We start from the raw sequence: 12,235 nt of genomic DNA, 5'->3' as shown, positions 1-12,235 counted from the left end.
TGACGCGGCTCTCTCCCCTCGCCGCGCACCCCGAACTACTCGGTCCGCCCGAAGTGTGCGGGGAGGGAGGGAGACGAACCGCGACGACGGCCGAGTCCTCGATACAAACAAGGTTCGACATTCGCTAATTTGCTGTGTGTGCGTGCGGACGCACATCGGCACCGAACAGCTGATTGTTCGAACATACCGCCCGCCTCGTTGTCGGGTCGGCAACGAAATAATACAGATATTACTACAGATATTTACAGTTATTTACAATTATTTGCAATATATACAGTGTGCGTCTAAGCACCGCCCGCCGTGAAAAGAGTCATGTTTCCTCGCCGGTGGAATGCTCTGAGGAAATGAGCGGTACAAGGCGTTGGATGGCTCTGGTGGTGGTACGGGTAGCGGTCTTCACGGCAGCCACACGTACTCGTCCGTCGGATCCCCGATGCACTTCGACGACTCGTCCGAGAGGCCATTTCGTAGGCGGCGCGAGATCGTCCTTCAGGAGCACGACCGCTCCGACAGCAAGATTCTCCCGTGCCCTTTGCCATTTCGGGAGAGTCTGCAGCTGGCTCAGGTATTCGGTACGCCACCGCTGCCAGAAACCTTCCAGAAGTCTGGATACAAGGTTCCATCTCCGTCGGCCTGCGTCGTACGTGATTTCGTCACCCGGTTCTGGAACTGCGCACAAAGAAGAAGCGTTAACCAGATGATTCGGCGTGAGGAAGGGAGGATCATTTGGATCGTCGAACAAGGCGGAGAGGGGTCGAGAGTTCATACAAGCTTCCACTTGGCACAGCAGGGTGGAAAGCTCCTCGAAGGTGAGCTGTTGTTCCCCTATTGTGCGTCGTAGATGCCTCTTCGCGGATTTCACGGCCGCTTCCCACAGACCGCCGAAATGAGGAGAATACGGCGGTATGAACCTCCATTCCGTTCCGTCGGCGGCCAGCAATTCCGCCGTTTCCTTGTAAAAGGTCGATGCAGCGTTGAACATGCGCTTCAGAAGCTGATCGGCACCTCTGAACGTCGTAGCGTTGTCACTCAGCATCTGGTGACATCTTCCGCGTCTGGCTACGAAGCGTTTGAAAGCGGCGATGAAGGAGGCTGAGGACAAATCGGACACGACATCTAAGTGGACCGCCTTCGTGCACAGGCACACGAAAACGACGATGTATCCTTTGGTGGTCCGTTGCCCTCTTGCTCTCGTCATGAGCATCGGAATCGGACCAGCATAATCGACTCCGCTGACCGAGAATGCCCTGGCTGGTTGCACTCGCTGGGCAGGCAGCATTCCCATTTGCTGGTTGCTGGTACGCCCTTGGAGTCGAGTGCAGGTAACGCAACCTTTTACGACCCGTTTGACCAGCGTCTTGTCTCGCGGAATCCAGTGGCGGAGCCTGAGCGTCGCCCGCGTCAAGTTCACTCCCCCATGGAGCGTCCGAAGATGAGCTGACCGGATCAACAATGATGCCAACGGAGACTGTCGGTCGACTATCACAGGATGTCTCTGGTCGAATGAAACTGCTGCGTGGTCCAGTCGTCCTCCCACTCGTAAGACACCTTGACGATCTATAATCGGCCGAAGAGAAACGAGGGTCGAGGTCGATTTGACTATCTTACCCTTCTCCATTTCCGCAAGTTCGTCGCCAAAGTCGTCAGCTTGACTCATTCGGTGGACGCTCACCCACGCCTCGTCGATTTCAGTGGCTGTCAGGAACCCGTGCTGCGGTGTACCGATGGAGCGAGCGTTGTTTGCGAAGCGTCGCATATACGCGGTCACTCGGACCAGCCTCAACGCTGACGAGAATCGGAGTGGGTCCCAGGGCGATTCGAAGACGGCTCGCAGACTGGGATGGTCGCCGGACTTCGTCTTACTTACCATCGTCGTCGTCACCGTCACTCTGCGCTCCGGAGCCTCGCTCTCGTCGACGTCACGTGCGCCAGGCCAATCCTCCTGAGGCCCTGACAACCACGAGGGACCGCTCCACCAGAGGTCATCGTCGACCAGTACCTGCGCTGAAATCCCACGCGTGGCAAGGTCCGCAGGATTTTCGTCTGTCCTCGCGTGTCGCCACTCAACGTCCGGTAGCAGGCGCTGGATCTCGGCCACCCTATGTGCCACAAACGGTTTCCACCTGGAAGCATGAGACCTCACCCAGGCTAGGACGACCGATGCATCGGTCCACGCATGCATAGTCACGCTGTGAGGCCGCATCGAATCTCCTACTGCTCTCAGCAATCGGGCCAGCAGTAGAGCGCCGCACAGCTCCAGCCTGGGAATGCTCTGTGGTTTCGTTGGAGCGACCTTGGTCTTCGCCATCAGTAGGTGCGTCTCGGCCCTTGCACCGGTAACTGGCACCCTTATGAAGACGGCTGCGGAGTATGCCCTTTCCGACGCGTCGCTGAATCCGTGCAGCTCTATACTGTCGCTGGTCGCCGCACGATAGCCAATCCATCTCGGAACTGTGATTCGATCGGTCCTCTCCATCTCGAATCGAAGTTGCTTCCATCGCTCGGAAAACAGCTCAGACAGTGGCTCGTCCCACGACAATCCAGACAACCAGAGGTCCTGCAGCAGGATCTTCGCGGCAATGCTGATCAGAGACAGCCACCCCAATGGATCGAAAAGCCTGGCCGTCTCAGACAAAACCGATCGTTTGGTCCATCGTTGACCTGATGTGGCAGTCCTGAGCTTCGGAGCCGCAAGAGACAGAGTGTCGTTCGCCGTGCTCCATTTGAGTCCCAGTGCTCCTGCCTCTTGGTGACCCTGCAACAACTGAACGAGACCGGAGCTCGACGACAAGTAGTTGGTCGCCCACTTATCCAGCGGGAATCCGCCCGCCGTCAGGGTGTCCGTGAGTTGACGTCGAGCCTCCTCGGTGTCGTCGATGTCATCTCCTCCGGCCAGTATGTCATCGACATACGAATTCGCTCGGAGGATCGCTGCACCCCGCGGAAATCGAGCCTTCTCGTCGTCGGCAAGTTGGAGCAGTACTCTCGAGGCGAGGTACGGAGCCGACGTCGTGCCGTAGGTCACCGTCGTCAAACGAAAGTCCCGTACTTCCTCGCTTGGATCGTTCCTCCAGACGATCCTCTGCCAGTCCCTGTCCTCTGGGTGCACCTTGATCTGGCGAAACATTTTTACAATGTCCGCCGAAAAGGCATGCCGATGGAATCGCCACCTCGTTATTACAGCCCAGAGGTCAGTTTGGAGCTTCGGTCCGGCAGCCAGGTAGTCGTTAATTAAACGTAAGAGCCATTAAACACTACTCTTATTTTCTTCCCGGATGGTTTTTCCCGCCACACGGCGTGATGCGGAAGGTAATTCTCCCCCCCGCCAGTCGAGTGCCGCGAGACGAACTCCATGTGCCCGAGCCGTTCGTACTCCTCCAGGAATTCGGAGTATTTCTGTCGGAGCGTCTCGTCCCTTTCTCGTCTCCTTTCGGACGATAAGAGCAAGCGAACGGCAGCCGATCGCGGAACTCCGACATCGGTGCCTGGGGTGGCAACGAACGGTAAGCGCACAACGTAGCGTCCTTCCCGATCTCTGCGGTGCGTATCTTGGAAGTGCTTTTCGCATGCTTCGTCCTGAGGCGTGCTTATTGTACTCGTTGGCACTTCCTCCAGTTCCCAGAAACTCTGCCAATCGTCTCGGAGGTCTCGTGCAGGCTGAACTAGCAAGGATCGCACCCGAGGTCCAGCGCTGTCGTGGTTCGTGGATGAGGTTGTGCCCATCGGCGCCCAGCCGAAGGGCGTTCGAACAATTGGAGGAGTGCCCATTGGTCCGACTCGATTCTCGAGGAGGAGGTGACCACACGCATCTGCCCCGAGAAGTAATTCCACCCTGTTCGGAGAGCGGAAGTCCTCGTCGGCCAACGGAAGTCCGTGGAGGTGAGTCCACTTCTCGTCGTTAATTTCTACCGCTGGAGTCGGAGCGGTAATTTTTCGCGTCACCAGCGCGTTTAACGCGAGTCGGAACTTGGAGTCGCGACTAGACGCAAGTAACACGGACACTTCGTGGCGTACCGTGCCCACGTTTATCTCCTGGTATCCGGTCAAATGAACCTCCACGTTCCGGCGCGGAAGACGTAACGCTTGCACGACATCGTCCGTCACGAATGACATTTCGGACCCGGGATCGAGTAACGCGCGAGCGAAGACACTGCGACCGTTCGGGGACTTCAACTGGACGCGCGCGGTGGCCAGTAAAACAACGCGATTCGACCTGAACGTGTTCACCGAACTTGTGCTTGGTTGCGCGGGAGCTTCACTCTTCCGGAACGCCTCGTGAAGCGAAGTGTGGTGATGACCGCCGCACACCATGCACCGATAGGAAGACGTGCACGCCGCGAGCAAGTGGGTTCCCGAGAAGCACGAAACGCACAATTTGTTTCGATACACAAATTCCTTGCGTTCCGGCGCGCTAAGGGTTTTAAACTGGCTGCAGTGCCCTAGCTGGTGGTTGTCCGAGCACAGCGGGCACTTCCGTACGTTGTTGGCCTTCGCGGGTGGCCCCTTGGTCATCTGCACAGTCATGGCCGTCCTCTGTTCGGACTTTCGCGTCTCCTCTCGCTTGGTCGTTGTTGACGAACACATCGGCTCTTGGGTCGAGGCCAGGGCATGGATGCGTGATTCGAGGAAATCTCGAATTTCCACGAAAGACGGCATGATCGTCGGATCCGGGAACATTTTCTCCCAGTCCAGGCGCGTCGTCGAGTCCAGCTTCCTGACGAGGAGTGTTACGAACCAGTCGTCCCAAGTGTCGACTGATTTTTTTAGCGCGGCCAGAGCATCTCGAGCTTGACAGAACTCGTCGAGGACTCTGGTCAATTCCTCCGTCGACGCTCGTTTTACTGCCGGGCAGTCCAAAAGTCTTCCGAGGTGAGCGGTGGTTAGCACACGGATGCCTCCATAACGACGTTCGAGTGCCGCCCACGCCGTCGAATAGTTCGCATCTGTCAGGGATGTACGCGCGATAACCTTCGCAGCCGCACCGGTGAGGCTCGCCTTCAAATATTGTAGGCGTTGGACGTCCCGCAATCGTTTCGAGTTGTGAATCGTAGCGCGAAACGAATCGCGAAACTCGTCCCACCGTAGGAGATCGCCCGAAAACTTCTCGATGGTCAGGGTCGGCAGTTTGGGTCCGGCGTTGCACTCGTGAGACTCGGCTTCAGCCGGAATTGCTGAGGCGGCGGGCTTCAGGTTTTCTAGCCTCTCCACCAATTCAGAGGAGTTCTGAATGTAGGCTTCCTCGACTTCGTCGTATAGGCCTCTCTTCCTGTAGTTACTGGCGGCGTAATCTGGCATCGGTCTCATAGCGTTGTGATTTGCGGTGAAGTTGCGCCAGTAACTCTCCAGCAACTCGATTCTTTTTTGCAATACGACCGCGGAGAGTTTCGCTGCCCCCAATTTGTCGGTATAGACGATGCAGTTCTTAATGCGGCCAGCGATCTCCTCCTGAGCGACCACTACATCGCTGAACGTTTGCGGCATCGTTTCGGCAGTTAAATTCAAACGGGACGTAAAAACAGCTGATCGAGACGCGAAAGACAACGGACTTTACGCGTATCGCGGTAAACACCTTGCCTCGGTCGGTTCGAGAACGGTTGGTGTCCAGGTGGAAGGTCACGGAATATTCGAATCCGTAACGGTTCGCCACGCGATCTAAGTACCGTTTTTCGAGAACGGTCTCACGAATTCTGTTCGAAGAATTCACTTCTGCTCCTTTCCTTTCAGGTGCTTCCTGATTGTCTGCGACGGAGCCTCGGAAGATGCTCGATGCACTCGCGGATCACTCGAGGAGACAACGGAAGCGCACAACAGAACTCGCGGTGATGCACAGAATTCTTCGTAATTCTGCGGTGGATCGAGTGGAATACAGAAATCGGCACACTCTATTCCCGGGTTTCGGCACCAAATGTTTTGGGTCTTCGTTGGGTTCCGTAACGAGGAACCTTTAACTTACGATCCGAATGATTGAGAGAAATAAAATGTGATTTGTGGGAGAGCTAACTGATTTATTAGTGTTATCACTGCGATTCTCGGAAAAGAGAGCGAGGGCTCGACGGATTGCCGTGTATATTGACGCGGCTCTCTCCCCTCGCCGCGCACCCCGAACTACTCGGTCCGCCCGAAGTGTGCGGGGAGGGAGGGAGACGAACCGCGACGACGGCCGAGTCCTCGATACAAACAAGGTTCGACATTCGCTAATTTGCTGTGTGTGCGTGCGGACGCACATCGGCACCGAACAGCTGATTGTTCGAACACTATCCTATCCTCTATCCTATCTTATCCTCTATCCTATACTATTCTCTATCCTACCCTCTACCCTATCCTATCCTATTCTCCATCCTATCCCCTATCGTCTGCTCTATCCTATCCTATCCACTATCCCATCCTATCCTCAATCCTATCCTATCATCTATCCTATCCAATCACCTATCCTATCCTCTATACGATCCTATCCTCTATCCTACCCTATCCTCTATCCGATCCTATCCTCTATCCTATCCTATACTCTATCCTATCCAATTCTGTATCCTATACTCTACCCTATCCTATCCTCTATCCTATCCTATCCTCTATCGTATCCTATCCTCTATCCTATAATATCCTCTATCCTATCCAATCCTCTATCCTATCCTCTACCCTATCCTATCCTCCATAATATCGTATCCTCTATCCTATCCTCTATCCTATACTATCATCGAACCTATCCTATTCTCTATCCAATCCTCTATCGTCAGTTCTATCCTATTCCATCCACTATCCTATCCTATCCTCAATCCTCTCCTATCCTCCATCCTATACTATCATCTGTCGTATCCTATTCTCTATCCTATCCTCTATCGTCTGCTCTATCCTATCCTATCCATTATCCTATCCTATCCTCAATCCTATCCTATCCTCTATCCTATACTATCATCTATCCTATCCTATCCTATCCTCTATCCTATCCAATCCCCTATCCAATCCTCTATCCTATCCTATCCTCTATAATATCGTGTCCTCTATCCTATCCTCTATCCTACACTATCATCTAACCTATCCTATTCTCTATCCTATCCTCTATTGTCTGTTCTATCCTATCCTATCCACTATCCTATCCTATCCTCAATCCTCTCCTATCCTCTATCCTATCCTATCTTCTATCCTATCATATCCTCTATCCTATCCAATCCCCCATCCTATCCTCTATCCTATCCTATCATCTGTCCTATCCTATCCTCTATCCTATAATATCGTCTCTCCTATCCAATCCCCTATATAATCCTCCATGCTATACTATCCTCTATAATATCCTATCCTCTACCCTATCCTATCCTCTATCCTATCCTATCCTCTACCCTATCCTATCCTTTATCCTATCCTATCCTCTATACTACCCAATCCCATATCCTATCCTCTATCTGATCCTATCCTCTATCCTATCCAATCCTCTATCCTATACTATCATCTATCCTATTCTCTATCCTATCCTCTATCGTCTGTTCTATCCTATCCTATCCAGTATGCTATCCTATCCTCAATCCTCTCCTATCCTCTATCCAATCCTATCTTCTATCGTATAATATCATCTATCCCATACTATTCTCTATCCTATCCTATCCTCTATCCTATACTATCCTCTATCGTATCCTATCCTCTATCCCATCCTATCCTCTATCCTATCCTATCCTCTATCCTATCCTATTCTCTATCCTATCATCTACCCTATCCGAATCCTCTATCCTATCCTATCCTCTATCCTATCCAATCCCCTATCCTATCCTGTATCCGAACCTATCCTTTATCCTCTCCTATCCTCTATCCTATAATATCACATATCCTGTACTTTTCTCTATACTATCTTATCCTCTATCCTATACTATCCTCTATCGTCTCGTAGCTTCTATCATATCCAATCCCCTATCCTATCCTCTACCCAATCCTATCCTCTATGCTATCGTATCCTCTATCCTATCCAATCCCCTATCCTATCAACTATCCAATCCTATCCTCTACCCTATCCTATCCTCTATAATGTCGTATCCTCTATCCTATCCAATCCTCTATCCTATAATATCCTCTATCCTATCCTATCCTCTAACCTATCCAATCCCCTATCCAATCCTCTATCCTATGCTATCCTCTATCCTATCCTATCCTCTATCCTATCCGCTCCTCTATCCTATCCTATCCTCTATCCTATGCTATCCTCTATACTATCCAATCCCCTATCCTATCCTCTATCCGATCCTATCCTCTATCCTATCCTATCCTCTATCCTGTCCTATTCTCTATCCTATCATCTACCCTATCCTTCCATCTACCCTATCCTATCCTCTATCCTATCCAATCACCTATCCTATCCTCTATAAGATCCTAGGCTCTACCCTATCCTATCCTCTATCCTATCCTATCCTCTTTCCTATCCTCTATCCGATCCTATCCTTTATCCTATCCTGTCCTCTATCCTATAGTATCATCTATCCTATACTATTCTCTATCCTATCCAATCTTCTATCCTATCCTCTATCCTATCCTCTATCCTATCCTCTATCCTATCCTCTATCCTATCCTCTATCCTATCCTCTATCCTATCCTCTATCCTATCCTCTATCCTATCCTCTATCGTATCCTCTATCCTATCCAATCCCCTATTATATCCTCTATCCGATCCTATCCTCTATCCTATCCTATCCTCTATCCTATAATATCATCTATCCTATACTATTCTCTATCCTATCCTATCCTCTATCCTATACTATCCTCTATCGTATCCTACCCTCTATCCGATCCTATCCTCTATGCTATCCTATCCTCTATCCTCTACCCTATCCTATCCTCTATCCTATCCTATCCTCTTTTCTATCCTATTCTCTATCCTAACATCTACCCTATCCTATCCTCTATCCTATCCAATCCCCTATCCTAACCTCTATCCTATCCTATCCTCTATCCTATCCTATCCTCTATCCGATCCTATCCTCTATCCTATCCTATCCTCTATCCTATCCTATTCTGTATCCTATACTCTACCCTATCCTATCCTCTATCCGATCCTATCCTCTATCCTATCCTATCCTCTATCCTATCCTATCCTACATCCAATCCTATCTTCTATACTATCCAATCCCCTATCCTATCCGCTATCCTATCCTATCCTCTATCCTATCCAATCTTCTATCCTATCCTCTATCCTATCCTCTATCCTATCCAATCTTCTATCCTATCCTCTATCCTATCCTCTATCCTATCCTCTATCCTATCCTCTATCCTATCCTCTATCCTATCCTCTATCCTATCCTCTATCATATCCTATCCTGTGTCCTATCCTATCCTCTATCCTATCCAATCCCCTATCCTATCCTCTATCCAATCCTATCCTCTATCCGATCCTATCCTCTATCCTATCCTATCCTCTACCCTATCCTATCCTCTATACTATCCTATCCTACCCTCTACCCTATCCTATCCTCTATCCTATCCTATCCTCTATCCTATCCTATCCTCTATCCTATCCTATCCTCTATCCTATCCAATTCCCTATCCTATCCTCTATCCGATCCTATCCTCTACCCGATCCTATCCTCTATCCTATCCTATCCTCTATAATATCGTATCCTCTATCCTATCCTATCCTCAATCCTATCCTATCCTCTACCCTATCCTATCCTCTATCCTATCCTATTTTACCCTCTACCCTATCCTATCCCCTATCCTATCCTATCCTCTATCCTATCCTATCCTCTATCCTATCCAATCCCCTATCCTAACCTCTATCCGATCCTATCCTCTATCCTATCCTATCCTCTATAATATCGTATCCTCTATCCTATCCTATCCTATATCCTATACTATCCTCTATCCGATCCTGTCCTCTATCCGATCCTATCCTCTATCCTATCCTATCCTCTATCCTATCCTATTCTCTAACCTATCATCTACCCTATCCTATCCTCTATCCTATCCAATCCCCTATCCTATCCACTATCCTATCCTATCCTCAATCCTATCCTATCCTCAACCCTATCCTATCCTCTATCCTATCCTATTCTATCCTCTATCCTATCCTATCCTCTATTCTATAATATCCTCTATCCTATCCTATCCTATCCTCTATCCTATCCTATCCTCTATCGTCTCCTCTATCCTATCCTATCCTGTATCCTATCCTATCCTCTATCCTATCCAATCCCCTATCCTGTACTCTGTCCAATCCTATCCTCTATCCTATCCTATCCTCTATCCTGTCCTATTCTCTATCCTATCATCTACCCTATCCTATCCCATCCTCTATCCTATCCTATCCTCTATCCTATCCTCTATCCTATCCTATCCTCTATCCTATCCTATCCTCTATCCTATCTTATCCTCTATACTATCCTCTTCTCTATCCTATCCTCTACCCTATCCTATCCTCTATCCTATCGTATCCTCTATCCTATCCAATCTACTATCCTATCAACTATCCGATCCTGTCCTCTATCCTATCCTATCCTCTATCCTATCCTATCCGCTATCCTATCCTATCCTCTATCCTATCCTATCCTCTATCCTATCCTATCCTCTATCGTCTCCTCTATCCTATCCTATCCTGTGTCCTATCCTATCCTCTATCCTATCCAATCCCCTATCCTATCCTCTATCCGATGCTATCCTCTATCCTATCCTATCCTCTATCCTATCCTATCCTCTATCGTCTGTTCTATCATATCCTATCCACTATCCTATCCTATCCTGAATCTTCTCCTAACCTCTATCCTATCCTATCTTCTATCCTATTATATCCTCTATCCTATCCAATCCCCTATCCTATCCTCTATCCTATCCTATCCTCCATCCTATCCTACCCTCTATACTATCCAATCCCCTATCCTATCCTCTATCCGATCCTATCCTCTATACCATCCTATCCTCTATCCTGTCCTATTCTCTATCCTATCATCTGCCCTATCCTATCCTCTATAATATCCAATCATCTATCCTATCCTCTATCCTATCCTATCCTCTATCCTATAATATCATCTATCCTATCCTATCCTATCCTCTATCCTATGCAATCCCCTATCCTATCCACTATCCTATCCTATCCTCAATCCTATCCAATCCTCAACCCTATCCTATCCTCTATCCTATCCTCTCCTCTATCCTATCCTCTCCTCTATCCTATCATATCCTCTATCCCAGCCTATCCTCTATCCTATCCTATCCTTTATCCTATCCTATCCTCTATCCTATCCTATCCTCTATCCTATCCTATCCTCTATCCTATCCTATCCTCTATCCTATCCTATCCTGTATACTATCCAATCCCCTATCCTATCCTCTATCCGATCCTATCCTCTATCCTATCCTATCCTATTTCCTGTCCTATTCTCTATCCTATCATCTACCCTATCCTATCCTCTATCCTAACCTCTATCCGATCCTATCATCTATCCTATCCTATCCTCTATAATATCGTATCCTCTATCCTATCCTATCCTCTATCCTATACTATTCTCTATCATATCCTATCCTCTATCCTATACTATCCTCTATCGTATCCTATCCTTTATCCGATCCTATCCTCTCCCCTATCCTATCCTCTATCCTATCCTATTCTGTATCCTATACTCTACCCTATCCTATCCTCTATCCTATCCTATCCTCTATCCTATCTTATCCTCTATACTATCCTATTCTCTATCCTATCCTCTACCCTATCCTATCCTCTATCCTATCGTATCCTCTATCCTATCCAATCCACTATCCTATCAACTATCCGATCCTGTCCTCTATCCTATCCTATCCTCTATCCTATCCTATCCGCTATCCTATCCTATCCTCTATCCTATCCAATCCCCTATCCTGTACTCTGTCCAATCCTATCCTCTATCCTATCCTAACCTCTATAATATCGTATTCTCTATCCTATCCTCTATCCTATACTATCATCTAACCTATCCTATTTTCTATCCTATCCTCTATCGTCTGTTCTATCCTATCCTATCCCCTATCCTATCCTATCCTGAATCCTCTCCTATCCTCTATCCTATCCTATCATCTATCGTATCCTATTCTCTATCCTATCCTCTATCGTCTGCTCTGTCCTATCCTATCCACTATCCTATCCTATCCTCAATCCAATCCTATCCTCTATCCTATATTATCATCTATCCTATCCTATCCTATCCTCTATCCTATCCAATCCCCTATCCAATCCTCTATCCTATCCTATCCTCTATAATATCATGTCCTCTATCCTATCCTCTATCCTACA

At 48.8% G+C, this 12,235-nt stretch overlaps 2 protein-coding genes across 2 annotated transcripts; both read right to left on the bottom strand.

Annotated features, from left to right (window-relative positions):
- Positions 1 to 310: 310 nt before the first annotated feature.
- LOC143363590 (uncharacterized) lies at positions 311 to 1,870 on the bottom strand. The gene has a single exon (XM_076804155.1). The coding sequence runs from the start codon at positions 1,868 to 1,870 to the stop codon at positions 311 to 313; it is 1,560 nt and encodes a 519-aa protein (XP_076660270.1).
- Positions 1,871 to 2,063: 193 nt separating this feature from the next.
- On the bottom strand, positions 2,064 to 3,127 carry LOC143363589 (uncharacterized). The gene is made up of 2 exons (XM_076804154.1): positions 2,144 to 3,127; positions 2,064 to 2,099 (listed from the first exon to the last, which is right to left on the bottom strand). The coding sequence occupies exons 1-2, from the start codon at positions 3,125 to 3,127 to the stop codon at positions 2,064 to 2,066; spliced, it is 1,020 nt and encodes a 339-aa protein (XP_076660269.1).
- Positions 3,128 to 12,235: the final 9,108 nt, after the last annotated feature.

Source organism: Halictus rubicundus, unplaced genomic scaffold, assembly GCF_050948215.1.
Source record: "Halictus rubicundus isolate RS-2024b unplaced genomic scaffold, iyHalRubi1_principal scaffold0065, whole genome shotgun sequence".
Lineage (NCBI taxonomy): Eukaryota > Metazoa > Arthropoda > Insecta > Hymenoptera > Halictidae > Halictus > Halictus rubicundus.
This window is presented reverse-complemented; position numbering and strand designations above follow the sequence as displayed.

Excerpts from the sequence above, each read along its gene's own strand:
- LOC143363590 (XM_076804155.1), bottom strand. The coding sequence starts at position 1,870 with ATGGTAAGTAAGACGAAGTCCGGCGACCATCCCAGTCTGCGAGCCGTC.
- LOC143363589 (XM_076804154.1), bottom strand. The coding sequence starts at position 3,127 with ATGTTTCGCCAGATCAAGGTGCACCCAGAGGACAGGGACTGGCAGAGG. Across the intron at positions 2,100-2,143 it reads CATCGGTCGTCCTAGCCTGG|GGTGGCCGAGATCCAGCGCC; the intron begins GTGAGGTCTCAT and ends TGTGGCACATAG.